We start from the raw sequence: 19,642 nt of genomic DNA, 5'->3' as shown, positions 1-19,642 counted from the left end.
ACACACACACACACACACACACACACACACACACACACACACACACACACAAAGCACAAGCATTTCTCGGCCCACCTCTAGTTTCACTGTCCACTGTTAAGTTTTGATGACATCATCAGGTTGCCTGGATACCGTGCCCCATACAAACAGAGACACACTCAGCCCCTGCCCTGTAGCTGACACTACGCTCCGGCTTCCTTCTATTCTAAAAGCAGCCAGCATCGTTCAAAATGGAGGGGGGGGGGGGGGGGGGGGTAGATCCTTATACTGACTACTTCATGCCAACTACTGACCAATACATCAAACTGTGAGAAATGTTCCTTCATGGCTGGTTGAAAAAGACATGATGTAACTTAGTGGGTGTGTTTTGTTCATTGCGTCTCACCGTGAGTATGACTTTGAAGCATGTGTATTGGAGTGTGTTAGGCATACCAACCCCAGAAAGAGACGTTTTGGGGGGGGGTTAGACCTCTGAGGATTAGGGCCACATGTGAAATGCTTTTTGAAGATCTGACCAAAAGTGAACTTTGTTCTGAGAATTAAATCTGAATTCTGACCTCAGTTAGAATTCTGACTTGTATCTCTTCCCTAGTCCGATCAAAATAAGTACAAACATAAAGATTCTCTAAATGTCAGACACTTGAGGCCTGATAGAAGTTACATCTCCCTACATGGACCTTGAGACATCTGGAAATGAACGATGTTGTATTCCTGAATGTGCTTTGATGTCAATGCCAATTCAAAATCACAATAGCATAATATCAATTGAAACGTTCTTATTAATGTCTAAACAAGCTGTGGTGACATGACAGCAACTGCAGTGGGGGATAGCCTGCTAACGCTCATCGTGTTGGAGTTGGCAAACTTCAAAACAAAACCAGAAGCTGTTTTCTGTTTCACATGCATGCGTGTTATTCCCACCAGGCGTGTGCATGGTTTGAAAAGAGAGAAGGGATGGTGTTTCAGAAAAAGCAAGTAAGTCTTTCCATCTGATCAAAACACATCATTTATCCAGGATTTCAAAATAAAACTGGAAGCTGTTTTCTGGTTAACATGAGTGTGTTATCCACATTAGGCTAGCTCAATAGATGTTGAGTGGATGTGTATTCCTATCTTACAACGTTCATGTATTTTATACCTGTGTTATTCTATATTAGCTTGTTTTGTGTTTATTTGATTCTTTTCACTTTTTAACGACTGTTTTTAAATGTCATGCACTATTTCTTAATAGTCTTAATGTTTTTTTATTTTTGTAAAGCATTTGAATTGCCTTGGTGATATATAAAAATAAAACTTGCCTGGCCATTCCTCAATAGATATGACCCTGGCAGGACATCATGTAGTAATACTAAATATAGAGGTAATGGAAGGGAACGATGAATGGTGAACAAAATAAAAAGAGAGCAAGACATGAAAGATATAATCACTGTCGTAATGGATAGTTATTTACCTGTCGAGGGTGTGTCGTCCAGTGAGACCATGTCTTTCCTCATCATCTTCTTATTCTCTCTCTCCTTCCATCCATCCATTGTATCCAGAGTGTCCTTCCCCTCAAACACGCAAACCTCAGCAACATGCATAGCAACACTCTCATGGCCTTCGCTCTGGAACGTATCACTGCCAGCGCCAAGAGGGATGGCAGGGAGAAGGGTCAGGTCCTCTAAAGACTGGGATGACCGGTCTGTTTCCACTGGCACAGGGGAAGGGAGTTCCTCTGGACCGGGATCAGCCATAGCAGTTGAGTTACAGGGGGTAACAGGAAGTGGCAAAATGGGAACGTCTGCTTCACACGCTGTCTGGACCGGACCATCCAGCTCAGGTTCTGACATTTCCCTGGAAGCTCGCTCACCATTCTCCCTTTCCTCACTCGCTTGGCTGTGTGGGTGACTGCATTCAGCCTCGGCAGTGATGGATTCTAAAAGCTGATGTTGTATACCCCTCTCCTCCTGACAGATAGACTGATCCTGGTTTTCTCCAACACTGTCCTCAGAATCAGGGCAGGAAGGATCTTTCTTTTCTGGAACAAAACCGGGGAGTTCTATCTGCGTATGACCTTGGATGTCTACCTCGTTGCTAATCTTTTCCTGCAAAGGTTTAATATCAACGGGCAGCAGAAGGTTCTCTTCGGGTAGAGAACATGTAAAGACTTTGTTAAGCGTACTCTCCCTTAGGAATTCCTCTTTGTCGAGTTGTGGTAGACTGGGAGTGTCTGCAAGTGCTGACAGGTCAAGGTTAGCCTGCTGCCTGCTAGCCAGCTGTGCTGCTGCTGCTGGCTTCTCTGTCTCAGCACTACTCTGCAACAGCACACAGTCCTGGGACGCTCCACCGTGAGCTTCTGTAGAGGGGAACTGATCAGTAGGTTCAGTGTCCGAATGCTTTTCTGTCTCAGCTTCTACTAGTTTGCAGGTCTCTTCGTCTTTGTTCCTCAACTTCAGTAAATCATGTGCTATCTTTTGGCTTAGCTCTATGCTAGCCATAGCTGATGCTATTGCTACCGCTACAACTGCTATTGCTGTGGCTGCTATGTTTTCATTGTAGTTCTGCTCTTTTTCTTTGTCTATGCGAGACAGCTCCTTGGCATTAACCATTCCGCCATCATCTTCTTGACTCCTACTTCTTTCCTGACTCGCTTCCTCTTCACCCACACACAACTTGTTGGTATGTTCCTCCCTGTGCTGCTGATCTCTCAGCATCTCAGCGGCCAAACAATGCTCCAAAGTTTCCCTCACAGTTGTCTCAGCACTTCCTTCCCCTATGTCAAGTGGTAAAACATCCGCTGTAGCTTCAAATGGCACACCAACAGATTCCATGAAGGGTCTTCCCGTGAGATCCACTGACGCAACACTTTCTCCATGCTGTGAATTCTGTTCGGGAAATTCCACAAGTTCCTTTGTGAATTCTGTGGGAACTGAAAGTTTGATAGTAGGTTCCTTTAAAGAGTTCGATTCCACCAAAACTGTCCGCTCCACGGATGTCTCGTCTTTTCCGTCAACCGTCAAATCTTTATTTTCGGACGCTGCCTTTATATCCACATAATCCAACGTTTGTTGGACCAGACCGGCAAGCCCGTTTGATTCCAGCTCTGTAGGCTCAAGTGTTTCCTCTCCACCTGGTTGTACACTTGTTATTTCCTCTCCCTCTGCGTTCTTGATGTCCGTTTGACTAAGCTCTGAAGCAGTGACAATAGAACCCGTGCTAAAGTGATCAGGTCCGTGAACGTCCATGATGTCATCCTCTGATAATCCTTCTGTTTCGAGAGTCTGTGAAGCCGTCTGATCTGTCTTCCTGTCTGTGGGAATAAACTCCTGAGTGGTACCGGTACAGTCTGAGTTGGTGGCATCGCAGTCGGGGAGGACATGCGTGGCCCTGGTCTGGCACTCCGTCTGGCTGGGCAGATGCATGGCGTCCTCTCCGCTTCCTGTTTTATCCTTGGACTCTTTCTCTGGCTGAGTGTTCAGGTTTGCCACTTGTTCTCTCTGACTTAGAGAGTCTATGCTCGAGCTGGAGCTAAGTTTGGCCTCCCCGCCTCCTCTCCTTCCCCTCTTCTTCCTCCTCTTCTTTCTGCCCTTTGCTCCGCTCCCTTGCTTCTCTTCTCCCTCCTCGATGTCTGCCGGTTCAGAACTCTTTCTGCTGTGACTGGTGTCTCTGTTACTAACCTCCTCTCCGTCCCCCTCCACTCCTCCCTCCTTCCACTCCGACCCTACTTCCTCCTCTGGCTGTGATCCGTGCACTTCCCGTCTTTGTGCCCGGGGCCCATGTGATAGTGCTGGCTGTGTTCCAGCAGCATGTGGCTGACTAAGAGCTGAGGAGAGCTGATGAAAAGCAAGTCCCTGATCTAACAGCTGTAGAGAACTAAGACCAGAAGCTTGGGCCGAGCCCACGTCACATTCTTCCTGCTCCCTCACTCCCTGCTCCAGCTGTTCGTGTCTGCTCTGATCTGGTGTGTCGCTGTCATACCAAACGGACTGGGATCTCGCTTCCTCTCTGTTACAGTCTTCATCAGCGCCCTGGTCTAGGTGTTCACCCTGATACCAGACACTGTGTGCTACGGTGTCTAGTCCTTGAGGGGGGGGCCCCACTGTGCTTCCTATCCAGCCTCCGTCCCGCCACAGCCCTCTCCGAGGTTTTATGTCCATGTCGGGGGACTTGGGGTTGGTATTCGGAGGACTGTTGTTCACAGTGTCAGGTTGGCCCGGCTCCTCTGTGTCCTGGGGATCCTTCGATTGTTCCTGACCCATGGTTACTGAAAAGAGACAGCATTAGATTAAGGACGACAACATACACTTGTTTAGCTTGGTCATCATTTCCCCCACTGTCATTAGAAGTCTGGAAACATGGCACATGTGCTACGAGAACGCTATATCGGTCACAAGCATTCAGATGATCAGACAGGTCAAACGAATGTCTGTCTGAATTATAATCAGAGTCTGCTCTAGTGCCAGGTAGGTTTATTTGCATTGTTGTATATGGTGCATACATACACACGATAGGAGGAATTCAATTGTGCAAAAAGAGGAAGAAATACACAACTACTTTTAAAGCTAGTGTAAAACTATTTCAACATTTTGAATATATCAAAAATAATTGTTCACAAGAAATATAAATAAACAAAAAAATGAAGTACAAGGAGAAAAGGACAAATGACCTGCCACATTAACATGATGGACTTACCTAACGTTGATTGTCCCTTCTTAATTCAGAAATGTAAAACAATGAAACAAATCCATTTCCTCTCAGAATACATTGTGTGCAGTGTATTATAATTCAATGTGGCAGAGCTGTGCCGTTATAACAGTGTGTCAACCTGCATGCCTGTCTTTTAGACCAAAGATGTTGTCTCTTTAAAAGCATCACAACCAGATGCATTCACAGAGCTGTGCAGGCGGGCAGTGTGTGTTTGATATCACACGTCAGGTTGACCGGAGGTGGTCGGAGCCATGGTGCAAGACAACATGAAATGAGCCATGTCCTCCCACTCGTAACCACTTTGACTCACCATGGCTGCTGAGATCCAATCGCAAGAGAGACACCTTTTACTTACATGTGTTATTCTAAATCCCATACTAACATATACTTACTTTCCCCAAAGTATATATTCTAGTGAGACAATAAAATGCTTTTTCTGAGTGTCTTCAGGTTCCCTCTGCTCGCTTGTGTTGTTGTTCCTGCGCTGAGACTTATTTCCCTCTTGGGTGTAAGAGTAGAACAATCAGCAGTGACTCAGAGCTGCTGTGTGCACTCTATCTGTTCCCCAGATCACTTCTTTATTTGCATCCATTAGGTGGAAGATTACCAGAACAAGCTTTTCCTGCTTCATCATGTGAATGTACCGGTGATAACGTTACCTGCTGCAGCTGATTCCAGATCACGGTCGACTTCAGCCGGTCCAGTGCCCCCCCGCTCTGTCTGTGCTCCTGTCTCTGCAACTCGCTCACATATCAATGGCTCAGCTTCCCACTTCTCTGCTTCCTGTTTTTCTACGGTGGTGTTGATGGTGGGCAAGGCCACTGCTTTCCTGCCAGCACACTTCCTATCTCCACCTGTTCCAGACTCTGGCTTTATGGGTAATGGAGTCTCTTCTGTTTTTGTGTCGACTTTCACTGATGCCACCACTGGTTCTCTGGGTGAAATAGGTCCATCGGTCTCAGTTGTACTTCCTGTTGCAGGCTGCGGTGTGCTCCCTCTATTGGCCTCTGGGGTGCTTCTGTTGTTTCCTGGAGACTCTGCAGCGTGTCTGGTGCTTTTTTTAGTTCTCTTTTTGTTTTTCCTGTAGCGTCCTGCAGGAGAGTTGGCAGCCGGGGCTCCCTTCTGTTCTCCCCCGGCTTCCTGCCCCTGACAAAGCTTTGCACTGGTACAGGATATGTGAGTGACAGCGGCAGAGTCCTCCCCCTGTGCTCTTTGCTCCAATGATGGTGGACTTCCCCCTTCTTCTTTTGTCGTGCTACAGGTCTCTATGGTAACCACGGACAGGCCGTTAGAGCAGGGCTGCGGAACCACATGTGTCGCTGCGACACTTCCCTGCAGGAAGGAAGACAAAACCAAATAAAACCTCAGTCGCATTTAACACGAGTAAGACATTCAAAACATATTTGTTGGTTTAGTTGGCTGCTGTGAAACTGTCAACCTATATGTATGTGTAACCATGACCACACATTAGCTTACAATAAGACATCATTCACAAGGCATATGTAGGGCTGCACGATTTGGAAAAAATAAATTGTTGCAATAATGTTTTGACTAATTTCCCATTACAATATGGGAGGGATTGTTCTTTGCATGTCGTCGTTTAGGTGCTTTTTCTCTGGAGATAGGCACTGCTCAATCCACTCCTCCATAGTAAGACCCCCCGGAGGTCGAAGTTAATCTTAAATGTTTCCATCTTATGCTTTGTAAGTCTGTATCTTACCAGAAGAAATGTAAATATATTTATAAAACTGACAAGTCAAATCAAGCAATCTGATTGGTCGATAGTGTTTTTGCGGACCTCTTTGATTACAGATTTGAAAACATCGTTGCTTGCTTTAAAAGTAGCACAATTCATGATGTCAAACCTTGGAGAGTATCTAGATATCCCTGCCCTGATGCCAAAGGAACTGCACACTGAATATGTGTTGCCGTTTGATGTGTATGTCTGGACCGCTGCGTAAAAAGAAGGGTTTCTGCCCCGTTACTTCTCCGCTGCTTTCTTGTTCCAGTCTGAAAAGCTTTTCAGCCCAACTGTATACTGTTTTTCTCAGACGCGGAGTGATACTGACTTGTTGTGAAAAGTAACTTACAATTCTACCCGTGGTATACGCTCAGTATATCACGGCTAAGAACCAATCAGATTGCTTGATTTGACTCCGTTTTATAAATATTAATATAATCATGTTGTGATCTTTTAAAAAATAATATGCACCAACAAATATACTGTGGTTAGTCTGTACAATATATTTTAGTAGGTTGGAATATATCTGCAGCTCCACAATACTTCATTAAAAATAAACATATTTAGCTTTAAATATTGTGCATCCTGTGCTTTGAATATTGGACTAGACAATATTGCGATTTAGAACATTTTCTGATTTCTGACATTCTGCAGCCCTATTCACATCTACACCTGCATCTACAGCCACATGTTCCTCGTTCAACTGGAGCCAAACATGGAGAAAATAAGAGCTGTGATTGGTCAGTGTGGCCTGCTAGTGTTTCTGATGGTAGTGGAGAATGGCTGAAGATTTAATAAAGCATCAACATCTGTCAACCTCAAAGAAACTGAGCTATCAACATATGTATGCTGCTAGTCAGTCACAGAAATGTATAAATAGGTATGACACATTACAAAACCAACAAATCAGCTGTCTGTCACTCAGGATCTATCTGTCTTGCATAGCTCAAAATAATAAATCCACAGTCATTGCATCGGGGAAAAAAGCCTTGGATTCTTCAACAGACCACACCGAATGCATCATGGGCTATATAATTAGATAGAAAGATATTTTATAACGCCAAAAAACATAGAGATCTAGTGTCTGGTGGTTACATAATCATAAAAGCAAGCCATTGTCTGTTTGTTAGATGCACGAGGTCTCTAAAAAACACTATTTTATAGGATAGATTAGAACTAGCCTGAACATGGTACAGGCGCTTGGCACCAAGTGGGAGGATGGTCTGACATTGAGCTATTACAGACATTTGATAACTGTTAGCGCTGTTCTGGAGATGTCCTCACAAGAGTGAGGAAGACTCCATGTTGTCGTCCACAACGTCACCAATCTCAGAGGTTACGCTTGGTTGCCTCAGCTACTGAAACTAGTATGAAAACGGATCCCTTATAGTAAGCTACAGTACAGCTGAAGGAAGCATTGCAGCACAGTGACAGCCTGTAGCGCAGCAGGACAGGGAACCCTCCGCTCACCTTGGTGTCCCTGTGAAGACGGATATGTCTCCTCAGCTCCTCCACCTCCGCCTGTAAGCAGCTCTCTTCACTTCTCGGTGTCTCGGCCCCCTCCTCTCTTCCAGGGAATGTCAGGATGTAGGTACCGAGATTCAGATGATGTTGAAACACTCGGCCTCCTGGGTAAAAGTGCAGCCGCTCGTGGACAGTTGAAGACTTCTCAAACCTGCAATGACACAACATAATGTCACTGAACAGTATGCGCACACAAACGGCTCCTCTGTTTTCCTTTGGTCAAACTCACCGTGTTGAATTCCATGTTGGATAAATAAAAGGCAACAACTAGAAGGTAAGAATACACAACTTAACGAACAATCCGGACAACACCCAGCCCCTGTGGCACACACACAGTGCCCTGTGTGAGGATGACATCACTTCACACCCCTCAGACCCTCCCACACACAGAGCTGGGATCAGCTGAGCTGCCTGTCAGCGAGCACAAAGGCTCCGGGACGTTCTGCTCAGCAGCACAGAGCAGCTCCTTACAGAGAACTCACATCCCACTGTGACTGACACACACACACACACACACACACACACACACACACACACACACACACACACACACACACACACACACACACACACACACACACACACACACACCACACACACACACACACACACACACACACACACACACACACACACACACACACACACACACACACACACACACACACACACACACACACACACACACACACACACTCGAGATTCCCAACCATAGGAAAAGTAGTCTTACTACAGTATGAACTGGAGTCAGGCATTGAGACGTTAACCCTACGGGTCCTGAAGCATGTTCCCTTTGATCAGGGAAGTTAATCTCCCCCCTTGCGTTATTCGCCGCCTCCCCACCCCCTCCTGCGCATCGTGTCTGATTATGAGGTCTCTACACGAGATGATTACGCTACATTCCAGTCAATGTGCGCACAACACAAACTGTGATTGTGTTACTACTGATGACATAGGGCAATGTGCACGTTCGCCCTGGACCTGTCAGTTCTGACCTGTGCCCTGATCTGCGTCACAATGATCTGAGTCTCCCTGACTGCTGCTCGCGTAAAGCTTTAGGTTTTCTACATGGAAATGCTAGAAGCTTACTGCCAACAATGGACCAGATAAAAGTACTCGTTCACAGATCAAATCCGGAGGTACTTGTCATCACTGAGTCTTGGCTGAAGAAGAATATCCCAGACTCTGACATCGCTGGTGATAATGTGTTTAGATAGATCCTCTAGAGCTGGCGGAGGAGTTATATTCACAAAGCAACGCCTCCAGTGTTCCATCGCTATCACGAGTACATCTGTCCCCAAACTATTTGACCTACTTATCGTAAACATTAAACTGGCAAATAGCTCTACTGACAGGCGCTGGCTGCCGTCGCCCACCCTCTGCCCCAGCATGCACCCTACCTGCTCTCAGCACCCATTCTGAGTGTGTGCTACTGGGGGATCTAAACTGGGACATGCTCAACCCTCCTGCGCAGGTCTAACAACAAGGGGACTCTCTTCATCTCTCGCAGAGTATCCTCACTCCTGCACGGTATGACACCAAACATCCAGAAAAAGCCACCCTCCTGGACGTCATCCTCCCAAATAACCCTGACAGGTACCACACTGGCATCTTCTGGAGCGGTCTCAGTGACCACTGTCTTATTGGCTGCATTCGTAATGGCGGCACAATTAAAACAGCCAGTCCTCACCACTCACAGACGCATACTGAAACATGTTGACGAACAAGCCTTCCGCTACGACCTGGCTGCTATCAAGTGGGACAGAATTAGCTTGATTCCTGACATCGATTCTGCATGGTCCTTCTTTTATGACTCCTTTGGTAATCAATAAACACGCTCCCATAAAAAAAGACACCTGTCTTACACATCTTCAAAGGAAGGCTGTGTTCATTCTACAATTACCTAGTGGCCGTATCAAAGCCGTGATTGGTCAGATGTCGATTAATTGCAACGTGTCGGGTTACAGACGTGCTCCCCTTGTCACCTCTCACTCTCACGTGTCAGCGGGGGAAGGACGCACAAGCCGAGGCCCCCTGCGCAACGTGAGGCCCCATGCAGCCTGCATGGTCGGCCTGTAGGGAGGGACGGCCCTGCACATTGCTTTTGAAATCGTTCTGTGTTGAATCAATAGATTATATTTTGTGACTAGAACACGAAATGCCGTGAGACTGGGTTGAATTACGACAGTGAGTGCTTCATCCTCTGAACACCACAGGGTGGCGACTGTAACGCCCATATTAACATAGGGACGCTCCTCTGAAGTGATTGTCCCCTGCCATTATTATTATTATCCCTCATCGAGCTAACGTTAGCTTAAACAAACGTAGCATGCAACGTTAGCCTAATCCAAAATGCTCTACTCCGGCGTACCTTTCATGTGGCTCGTCAGCAGACTCTCGCATCGTTATGTTGCACACTTTGCAGGAGGCTACTCGTGGGCTTGACCCTCGTCTTAGCCATGGCTTGTATTTGTCTTCTGCTAGCCAACGCTCGTTGAAACGGCAGCCTCCTGGCACACAGTCATCTATCTCTCATCAGAATGCCCAGGTCACAGCAACACAAACACTTGCAGGTCGTGCGCATAGCGCGGGGAGGCCGGAGCGGAGCTGTTTTATGTAGAAGTGAAGCAATTAAGCGCGCTCCGACTTCTTTCTTTTCTTTTCATCTAAAAAGCGAAGTAAAGCATTTGCAATTTCAAGCACTTTATCCCAAATTCAAGCACCATTCCCAAAATTCAAGCACTTTTCAAACCTTGAAAACACCTCATAACATTTCAAGCATTGTCAAGCACTTCCAGCACCCATACGAACCCTGCCCATTGTTTGTATTTATTTGTGCCTATTTCTATGTATTTGTCCTGCAGCGAGAGCATCCGACGAGTTTATGATGACAATAAGGATATTCTGATGATTCTGTTCAGATTTTATTTTTATGTTTCTGTTTTCGTGACAATTAAATATGTTGCCTTGATGAACTTCTGGAAGCAATCCCCTTCCCCAGAACTCAGTCGAGCCATGTGCATGTAGCAGGGACAGTTGCTCACATCTCTGATTCTGCTCACACACAGAGCTACTCACTGGGTGAAGAGCTCCAGCAGCTGCTCGTGCCCTCTGCTCTGCGCCACACAGGCTGCAGTCAGCCCCCGGGCGTTGGGGGTCCTCAGAGCCCGGCGGGCCCCCGGCTGCTGCAGGAGGAACGCTGCCACCGTGCGCAGACCGTGACTGGCTGCCAGGTGCAGCAGGCCTGAGAGCTGCTGGCGAGGAGGCTCCGCTGGAGGGGGGGAGAACAACAGTTAGATGGGGGGGTTGACTGATGAGATAGGATGGAGAGGCAGACCCCTCCTGGTGGAGAGAGATAAGGGGCGGTAGCTTTTCACCAACATAGCAGTCACTGATATTAGTCTGTTTGAATGTGGGTATTACCAGCTCAAGATTTAGAGATAATAGTAACAACTTCTCACCATCTTTTGCCTTCAAGATAAATAAAGTACAGTCATTGACAGAACTCAAAGGGAAAAGGACTTTCCTGCATTATTTTAACAATGGATTGGGAACTAATGTGCAAACACATTCATAATACAATTAACTCAAACAACTGGAAACAAAACAATTCAGTATTTAAGGCACCTCCAATTCAACAAGAATAATTCATTTTAAAATACTGGAGAATACACAAAAACATTACGAATGTGACCGTCCGGTTAGATGTGACAATTAATGTATTCATGTAAGATTATGTAATAATGATGTATCTGTTATCTATTCAATATATTCCATAAATGATTGTTCATCAGTTCTGATTTGTTATTTGGTGATAAATGTATTTTAGTTCAACTCTATTTAATGTTCTCTGCCCTGTAATCATATAATTTCTTAAAATGCAAATACTAATGTTTAAAAACTCAATGATCTTTGGGCAGACAGTACATCAACTTACAAACATGTTGAATACAACATAGTGACATGACATATAAAGCGAGGAGACCAACTCTGTATCACCACAAGTCACTGGATATGAGCCACATGTCACTCAACTAGAGGATGCCACCTCTGCTCCGCTCAGTCAACTCCACATCTACCGTACCTCACAAGAGAAAACCCCTAATGGGGCACGGCACAGTTCCATAGAGAGCCAATACCTTGAGTTAAATTGAGAGGAACGAGTGGATAACATATTTAACACACTTGATAAATAACTTATCATTTAACAACTGGCCATGTGCTTTATCAGGTTTCAGGTTAAGAGCCTGAACAGAAAGAGTGTGTATCTGCTGGACACCTCATAACCCTCTGGACTATGTGAAGCATTATTGAAACGCTGTGTGACCATGTGCATGTTCACCAGTACACAGAGATCACTGGTCACCAGTACACTGAGATCACTGGTCACCAGTACACTGAGCTGGCTTCAGGTCAGACTGTGTAAAGCCACTCAGATGTGACACGTTAGATCTGAAGAGAACAGCATGCAGCTGTGTAATAGACTAAGTCCTACAGAGTAATGTATGTGACTGCCTGTGGTGGAACACGTCAGCTACATGATGTGGAAACAGTGTGTACGTTTCAGGCTGGGTGTTTCCCACAGCAACGGATGAGTGACAGCTGAGCGGTGGCATTAATAGGAGACGCACGGTCAGCTTTTTTCTGTGGTGTAATATAGAGTGGCTCAGTGACGACGGCACTAAACAATTGGATTTTTCCATCGGATTTTGTGTTTATGCTACTTTTTTGCACATTTAGTTCAGCGTGATATTGTCCAAATATGAACGCCACCTGTGTGATAGTTGAACGTAAATGTAATCAGTAGAAGTTATGCTTTACACAAACTACATCACGGTAGCATGACTTCAAGTCAACACTGCTAAGCTAACGGTGGCTAATGTTCAGAGTGTTTCGTAGTCTCGTTGAGCCACTTGTCTTATGTCGTAAAACAAGACGTGAAATACTTTAAGCGTGTGTTAACCACTTATCTTATTTCCGGCACCTAACCAAACACATGCTAAAAAAATATTGAATCTGAGATGGGGGAACCAGGAAGGGACACAATGCTACCTAATGTCCAGTTGTAAGACTGATTCCTGCACAACTCCATTGACAATAACAGTTTGAACCATCCACTGTGTGAACTATGTAGCTTAGCGTGCTAATGTTAAAGCTATAAAGAAAGACAGGTCAAAGTGAGTTCACAGAGAACATTCAGGCAGTTATGCCTGTTTTTAGAAAACAGATTTGGGGATGAATTAAAAACTGGCTCTTTGGGGCATCCTAACTCACCAGTGGACACATCATCTGTGCTCGCTTCATCATGCGTGTCATTGGCGTGTCCGTCCCTCCCACTGTGTGTGTGAATCCCGGCTCGAGTCCTCAGGTGTCTCAGGGCCAGAGCCAGACTCTTGTCCAACCGCTCACACTCCTTCAACACACAAAATGAAATCATTTCATCTTCTCTGTGTCCCCTTTTTAATTATGTTACATGTCTTACTTACAGACACAAAGCAAATTAATTCAAATCATTATCTACAAAATCTAAAAGAATATAATAGTGAAAGTAATAGCATAAAAAGCCCAAAAGATGACATTTTAAATCAAATAAAAAAAGTCAACTTTTTAGAGCTTCTCGTCTTACCTGCTCATCATCCAATAGTAATGCCTCCTGTGGAGCTATGCTGTCAAGCAGGAAGTGGGCCATGTCGAGAGCCAAGTCCTGCACACAGCACCAAATTCACAATTCACAAGAAACATCACAGACACACAACAATGCCATCCTTATGTGCACATCCTTCATTTGAGGATATTTATAACCACATCAGTCAGTTTCATTTAACGTTTCAAAAGGTTTCATCAGCTGCTCTTGGCAACTAATGAGACATTCTTAAACATGATGTAAAATATTACATAACTAATCGTTGTGGAACAGCATTGCCAATCAAAATGGGTTCTTGCAGCACAGACATGTAAAAAATATGTTTGGGTTCCTTTTGGATATCTGACTTTGTACATGATACATTCTGAAAAAGCACCACGTATTTTCACCAAAGGACAGATTGAATGGATTTATAGATATCGGATCAAAGTCAGCAAATATTGCCATTTCCATATCACATTGTTATGACTTGTTACCTGTACGAAGCAGAAGGTCTCCTGAGAGCGCGAGTCCACTGCTCCATCAGGCTGAACCCAGCACAACGTCACCAAGACCTGCTCACACACATTATGAGCTACACACACACACACACACACACACACACACACACACACACACACACACACACACACACACACACACACACACACACACACACACACACACACACACACACACACACACACACACACACACACACACACACACACACACACACACACACACACACACACACACACACGGTGTTTTATTGGCAGCACAAGCAGCTGTTGACAGACAGAGGCAGTATGGACTACATGATGTGCAGACAGAAGAAGGCGGGGCTACTGAGAGATAATGACTTGTGACCCAGCCTTCAGGAGTCAAATCAGAGCAACTGCACCACTGTCAGCCACTAGCTTCCACATCAAACAAACCGCATTGAGTGATCAGACGGCAATCTGAGGGAAAACATATTCAGGAAATGTAACATTTTTCATTCTCAAATAACCATTTTCTTCTGAAATGTGTTGCACAGTAGTTCTGTGCTGGTGCTAGTTTGGGCGCAGTGGGTTCAGCTTGTTAAAGCTACTATTGGCTAATGATGCATATTGTATTCAACGTTTGGCAACATAAGGCCGTAAAAAGGATTAGGAGCAGATAGTGCTCGCAGTAGGAGAGCAGCAGAGATACTATGACACATTACACAGGGGGGGGGCACAGCGCCTCTCCGTGACAGCGGCGTTGTCGATGCTTTGTCGGAAATCATGCTATTAATTCAGAGATCATGTTGTGGCAAAGTAAAGACCTTCTGATTTCTCTTATTGACTTGTCATGCATTTGTTTATTACAACACCAGAACAACTCAAGGAAATACTAGTATTGTTCACTTGATTAATCAGGATTACTCACATATTATTACTCTCACTAACGCAATTAAATTATTTAACCGATTGACACTTCTTGTTTCTTTGGCCACAGCTGATGTTAAATGGACCAGGATACTTTGATATGACTGCACACGGTGCCTTTAGCAGAGCCTTCTTAGCAATGGGCTGCTACGCGGTGAAAACAGACTGCTGAATCTCCAATTGACCAATCAGAATCAACTACCATGTCATGGAAATAAATAATAACTGAGTCTGACCAGACGTATAAAGACCTGCTGATAATCCTGATAACACATCCAAAACGGTGTCCTCATAAACTGTAAATGTTTCCATGCAATCCATTAGTGAGGAACGTGTGTGTGCATCGAACAGAAGCTCTTTTAATCACACATGGGCAGAAACATCCACCCCCCCATCCTCTTCTTACAGCTACAGTAATTACTGCCAATGGGTTTTAAAGGACTTTGCCTACCCTTCTGGAGAGATGCTCTTCCTACCACTAATCTGCTTAGTACTGGTACTAACATCTCCTGCGTAAGAGTAACTACACCCTGACTTAAACCCATCTCACGCCGCCACCTGGAGGTCTCTACATGCCCTGCCACACCTTGTGCTATTGTGGAACGCTACATCCCAGCTGGGTGTGGTCACAAACACAACATAGCACACCTACTAGTAATACAGGCAGAGGTGTGAAGGGACACTTTAAAATCATGCTGCAACTATTCAGAGCTTGTTAAACTCCTGCTTCTACTATCAATAACATCACATGTCCACCAGATCCACTTCATATGGAGAGCAAGAGAAGCAGTGCATGATGGGAGTGCTGAAGTGAGTTGGACGGGGTCTGTATTTGGATGAAGAAAGAAAAAGTGAGTCCGACCAGTGTGATTGCTCACAATGCCTTGACCAATATTTCAATCTAGACGACGTAGTTCTATAAGCTTGAAGCAAGATGGAGCAGTATCTCTTTTCTCACCTCAAATGTATTCCTTTTGTGTAACAAGAAGGGTATGAGTAGGACGCCATGTTGCATTCCTTCTTGAAACGGAAAACCAGGGACCAATCAGTTGCTGCATAACCGCTATAGGGGCCAGTTTTCCATTGCTTCATCCCTACCTGATTCCATCCAGCACTCCCACCATCCACCGACTATCCATCCACCATCCCTGTGCTGCCTTGTGTGCCGTGTCGAGTCACTGACATCACTTCCAGTAGACATTAGGTACTAATACACTTCCCTATTTGTAACTATTTCATTGCCCCTTAAACCGATTTTCCACAAGAATATAAACCTAGAGGTGGTATTACTACCAAAACTGTTTAAAAAAAGTCATAATTTTATGGAAAAAAAGTTGTGTATAATGTAAAATATTGTTAGTTGTAATTTTATCAGGACAAAGTTGATATTATCATAGGATAAAGAAGGATTATACACGTTATGTACTGTTATATTATGAGACAAAGTGAGAGGGTGTGTGTGTGTGTGTGTGTGTGTGTGTGTGTGTGTGTGTGTGTGTGTGTGTGTGTGTACCTGGACACACCGCCTGCAGGGTGACGTGGCTGACTCGCAGCGTGCTGCTCAGATGTCTTTGAGTAGATCCGGAGAATAAAAGGTAAAACTCCACCTTCTCGTCTTCATCCTCAGCACGACACACATCGTCTTCCTCCAGGTGAACAGTCAACACACACTCTCCCTGAGGTGACACACACAGGCAGGGAAATCAACTTGGTTCCAGACAGCGATGCAGACTGGTGATGTTGAGTTCATCCCAGATTGATCCCAGCTGACAGATCTGAACCAATCTCGATCTGAAGGTCAACCCGAGACTGTACACGGAGTTATACATGCGATAGAATATTTTTGTATATAGATATGAATTGATTTATATGGTTGTATTTAAAAGATCTAAAGGGTGGTGTATATTGTTATCAAGAGATGATCTAAACCAGCGGTTTTCAAAGTGTGAGGCGCGCCTCCATGGGGGGGCGCCAGAGAGCTTCAGCGCAGCGCGAGAAAAAAAGAACGAGAAAAAGACGTAAAGTGTCACTTGCACACTTTTGGCTGTCTGTGGAGACCGAGTTCCCCCACCCATTCCCTTCACCTCCACCCAGGGGCGGACTGGCCATCTGTGTGTTCTGGAGAATCACAGAAAGGCCGGTCGTCAGCGGTTTTTTATGTTTTTAAACGGCATCATATGAGTTGCGCTGAGGCGACAGAGGTCCATTCAGCCTCCAGCGGGGCTCCCCCCAAAGCAAGTACCGGTCAAGGCTGCAGCCAGAGGATGATCTGCGTTTATTCCTGTCTACATTGCATCCCTGCATCATCCGCCTGTGCGCATCAAAGACGCAGACTCATTGCTCCCACTAAAGTAGGGGTGAGTGTAATAAGGAGGCAAAGTTGACGTTCAGCATGTTGCCGGGAGCATATAAGGATTTATCCACGATGTTGAAAATGTTAAAAAAATAATAAGAATTAATTTTAAAACAGAAAGATAAAAAGGTTTAAAAAAGTTATTGTTTAATGTTTTAAGGAGGCGACGCTACTCAGCCAATCAAATCGGTGCAGTCAGTGAGTCAGCACGGTAGATTCTAACACACACACAGAGACGAGACAAGAAGAGAGAAACAGCAGTGAGTAATTTCAAATGGCGTGCTCAACAAAGAGAATGGTAGACAGCGAAAACAGAGCATTTAATGACATTTTCTCTTACTGGACCTCTTTGAAATGCAAATAGCCGTGTTCACACCGGAGTACTTTCACCCGTACTTTTCCCCTTTAGTTCCGTTAGTGCCAGTGCCCGTTGCGTTCACACCAAAAAGTTCACTTGGTTCAGGGCACTTTTAGCCCCATGTGTAGTGCCTGCTAGAGAGGTGGTACTCTCCTGGGGGAAAAAAGTGCCCCAGTTCTGATTGGCTGGGCGAATTGCAAACCACGCCCCGTAAAACTCTGAAATGTTTTTTGAAGCCGCCATTGTATTTGCTGGCATTAGCATTATTAGCATTAGCATTAGTCCCGCGCACCAACGGAGAGAGAATAACTTATGGCAACACAATAAAAAACATGGGAGCGGTGGAGATGAGGAGGTGTCGGCGTTCTGGCGATTTACTCGGAAGCCAGTCCCCAACTCCGGGGACTTCCGGCCGGGGACTTCGGGTGGCAGTATATGCCGTGAAGTTGTTTGCGGCCTGCCAGTAAACTCAAAGCAGAACAAGAAGTGATGCCAGCGGCTTCATTTGCCTAATCTTCCGGGAAGTACACGCGATCTGTACTGAGTCCCCCACACTGAGTACTGCAAAGTACGCAGTGTGAACGTGGCTATTGAATACCCCTGCATTATAACAACAGCAACAATAATATTAATAATAGCAATAATAATTGGGAGGGGGGGCACGGCTGTTCTTATGTTCTCTGAGGGGAGGCTCACCTTCCTACACCTTTAAAACCCCTGATCTAAACCATGACATTTATCATAGAATAGATATGCAATGATCTAAACCTTGACGTTATCGGGTATGAAATGATATTTTTTGTGACAGAAAATAATGGCATCACCAAGCCCTAAATAAGCGCTTGGTGAGTAGACAAGGATATTTTGGTTACAAAGTCAGAATAGAACCTTCACAGTTTTCCTGGTTTTATGCTGTGAAACATGACACACTCTTCTGCTGAACACGCAGCCACAACCAAACACGCACACGCTAACAATAGCACACTGGAATGTTTCAGATCCAACACAGACAGTCACACACTATCATACACCCACACTCTTGCTCAGAAAGTGGCAGAGATTTTAAGTTTGCAGTTGGTTGGTCAAACAGCAATAAAAGTGCTTGAATGCACCTTAATACAAACGAATAGCCCTTAGTTACCTGCCTTCTAACGGCTCATGTTAACTAGCTCTTTTGCTCATTTAAACACAGATTGATTGCTCACAATGTAGCATTCAGAGCCACCATTATTGTTTTTAAAAAGGTTTAAAAAAATACAGATTTCAGTATTCTGAGGCTCTGAGCCCCATTTATTTTCCTCACAGACGGCAAAAAAAGTCCGACATTATACGATTTAAAATAAAACAATAATCGTGGCTTGATATTGAGTAAGAACATGTTTTTATGAACCACACAGCTTCCGGTCTTCCACGACCCGGACGGACAAAAAGACGTGCTGCAGGCACCAAACATACCAATAGAAATACATTGCTTTTAAAATCGTTCTGTGTGACACGAAAAAAATGGGGAAATGGTGTTGGTGATCACGAATGACTGGGTTGGAATCCTGTCGTTGCTAGCTAATGGCCGCCACTCTACAGTGCCCTTACAAAGCTGCCATTTACTGATAAAGTTGTTGCAGAAGCGTAAACGTCAACCTTTAAGCTTGTGTTAACCAAGCTTTAAGATAACATTGTTAGCGCTGTTAGTATTGTTGCCTCTGTTAGCACACACAAAGGGTTCTAATGTGCTTCACAGTTAAAAGAAGATGATAAATAAAACAAACAGAAAAAATAACCAAGAGGGGATCAATTAAAACACTTAAAAAGATTATAGGTTTTGAAATTAGACATACATTCAAATACACAGGAGAGCAGATAAGCAGCATTGCAGTGCACATTAACAGAATGCTAACCTGCTAGCCGCCATCAGCGGTTTAAATGAGATAGATAACAAACAGGAATG

At 44.8% G+C, this 19,642-nt stretch overlaps 1 protein-coding gene across 5 annotated transcripts in view; it reads right to left on the bottom strand.

Moving 5' to 3' along the window:
* The window catches only part of LOC117448095 (A-kinase anchor protein 13-like), a 111,615-nt gene that overhangs the window by 56,182 nt on the left and 35,791 nt on the right, over positions 1 to 19,642 (bottom strand). For all 5 annotated transcript variants that reach the window (XM_034085211.1, XM_034085214.1, XM_034085212.1 and 2 more), the window contains exons 3-10: positions 16,500 to 16,662; positions 14,072 to 14,169; positions 13,578 to 13,655; positions 13,226 to 13,364; positions 11,030 to 11,222; positions 7,898 to 8,102; positions 5,346 to 6,018; positions 1,451 to 4,243 (exon numbers count right to left, since the gene is read on the bottom strand). In XM_034085211.1, coding sequence (XP_033941102.1) covers positions 1,451 to 4,243; positions 5,346 to 6,018; positions 7,898 to 8,102; positions 11,030 to 11,222; positions 13,226 to 13,364; positions 13,578 to 13,655; positions 14,072 to 14,169; positions 16,500 to 16,662 — 4,342 coding nt within the window. The remainder of the gene's footprint in view (positions 1 to 1,450; positions 4,244 to 5,345; positions 6,019 to 7,897; positions 8,103 to 11,029; positions 11,223 to 13,225; positions 13,365 to 13,577; positions 13,656 to 14,071; positions 14,170 to 16,499; positions 16,663 to 19,642) is intronic.

Source organism: Pseudochaenichthys georgianus, chromosome 6 (assembly GCF_902827115.2).
Source record: "Pseudochaenichthys georgianus chromosome 6, fPseGeo1.2, whole genome shotgun sequence".
Lineage (NCBI taxonomy): Eukaryota > Metazoa > Chordata > Actinopteri > Perciformes > Channichthyidae > Pseudochaenichthys > Pseudochaenichthys georgianus.
Note: the sequence above shows the minus strand (reverse complement) of the source record. Positions and strands in the feature narration are given on the sequence as shown.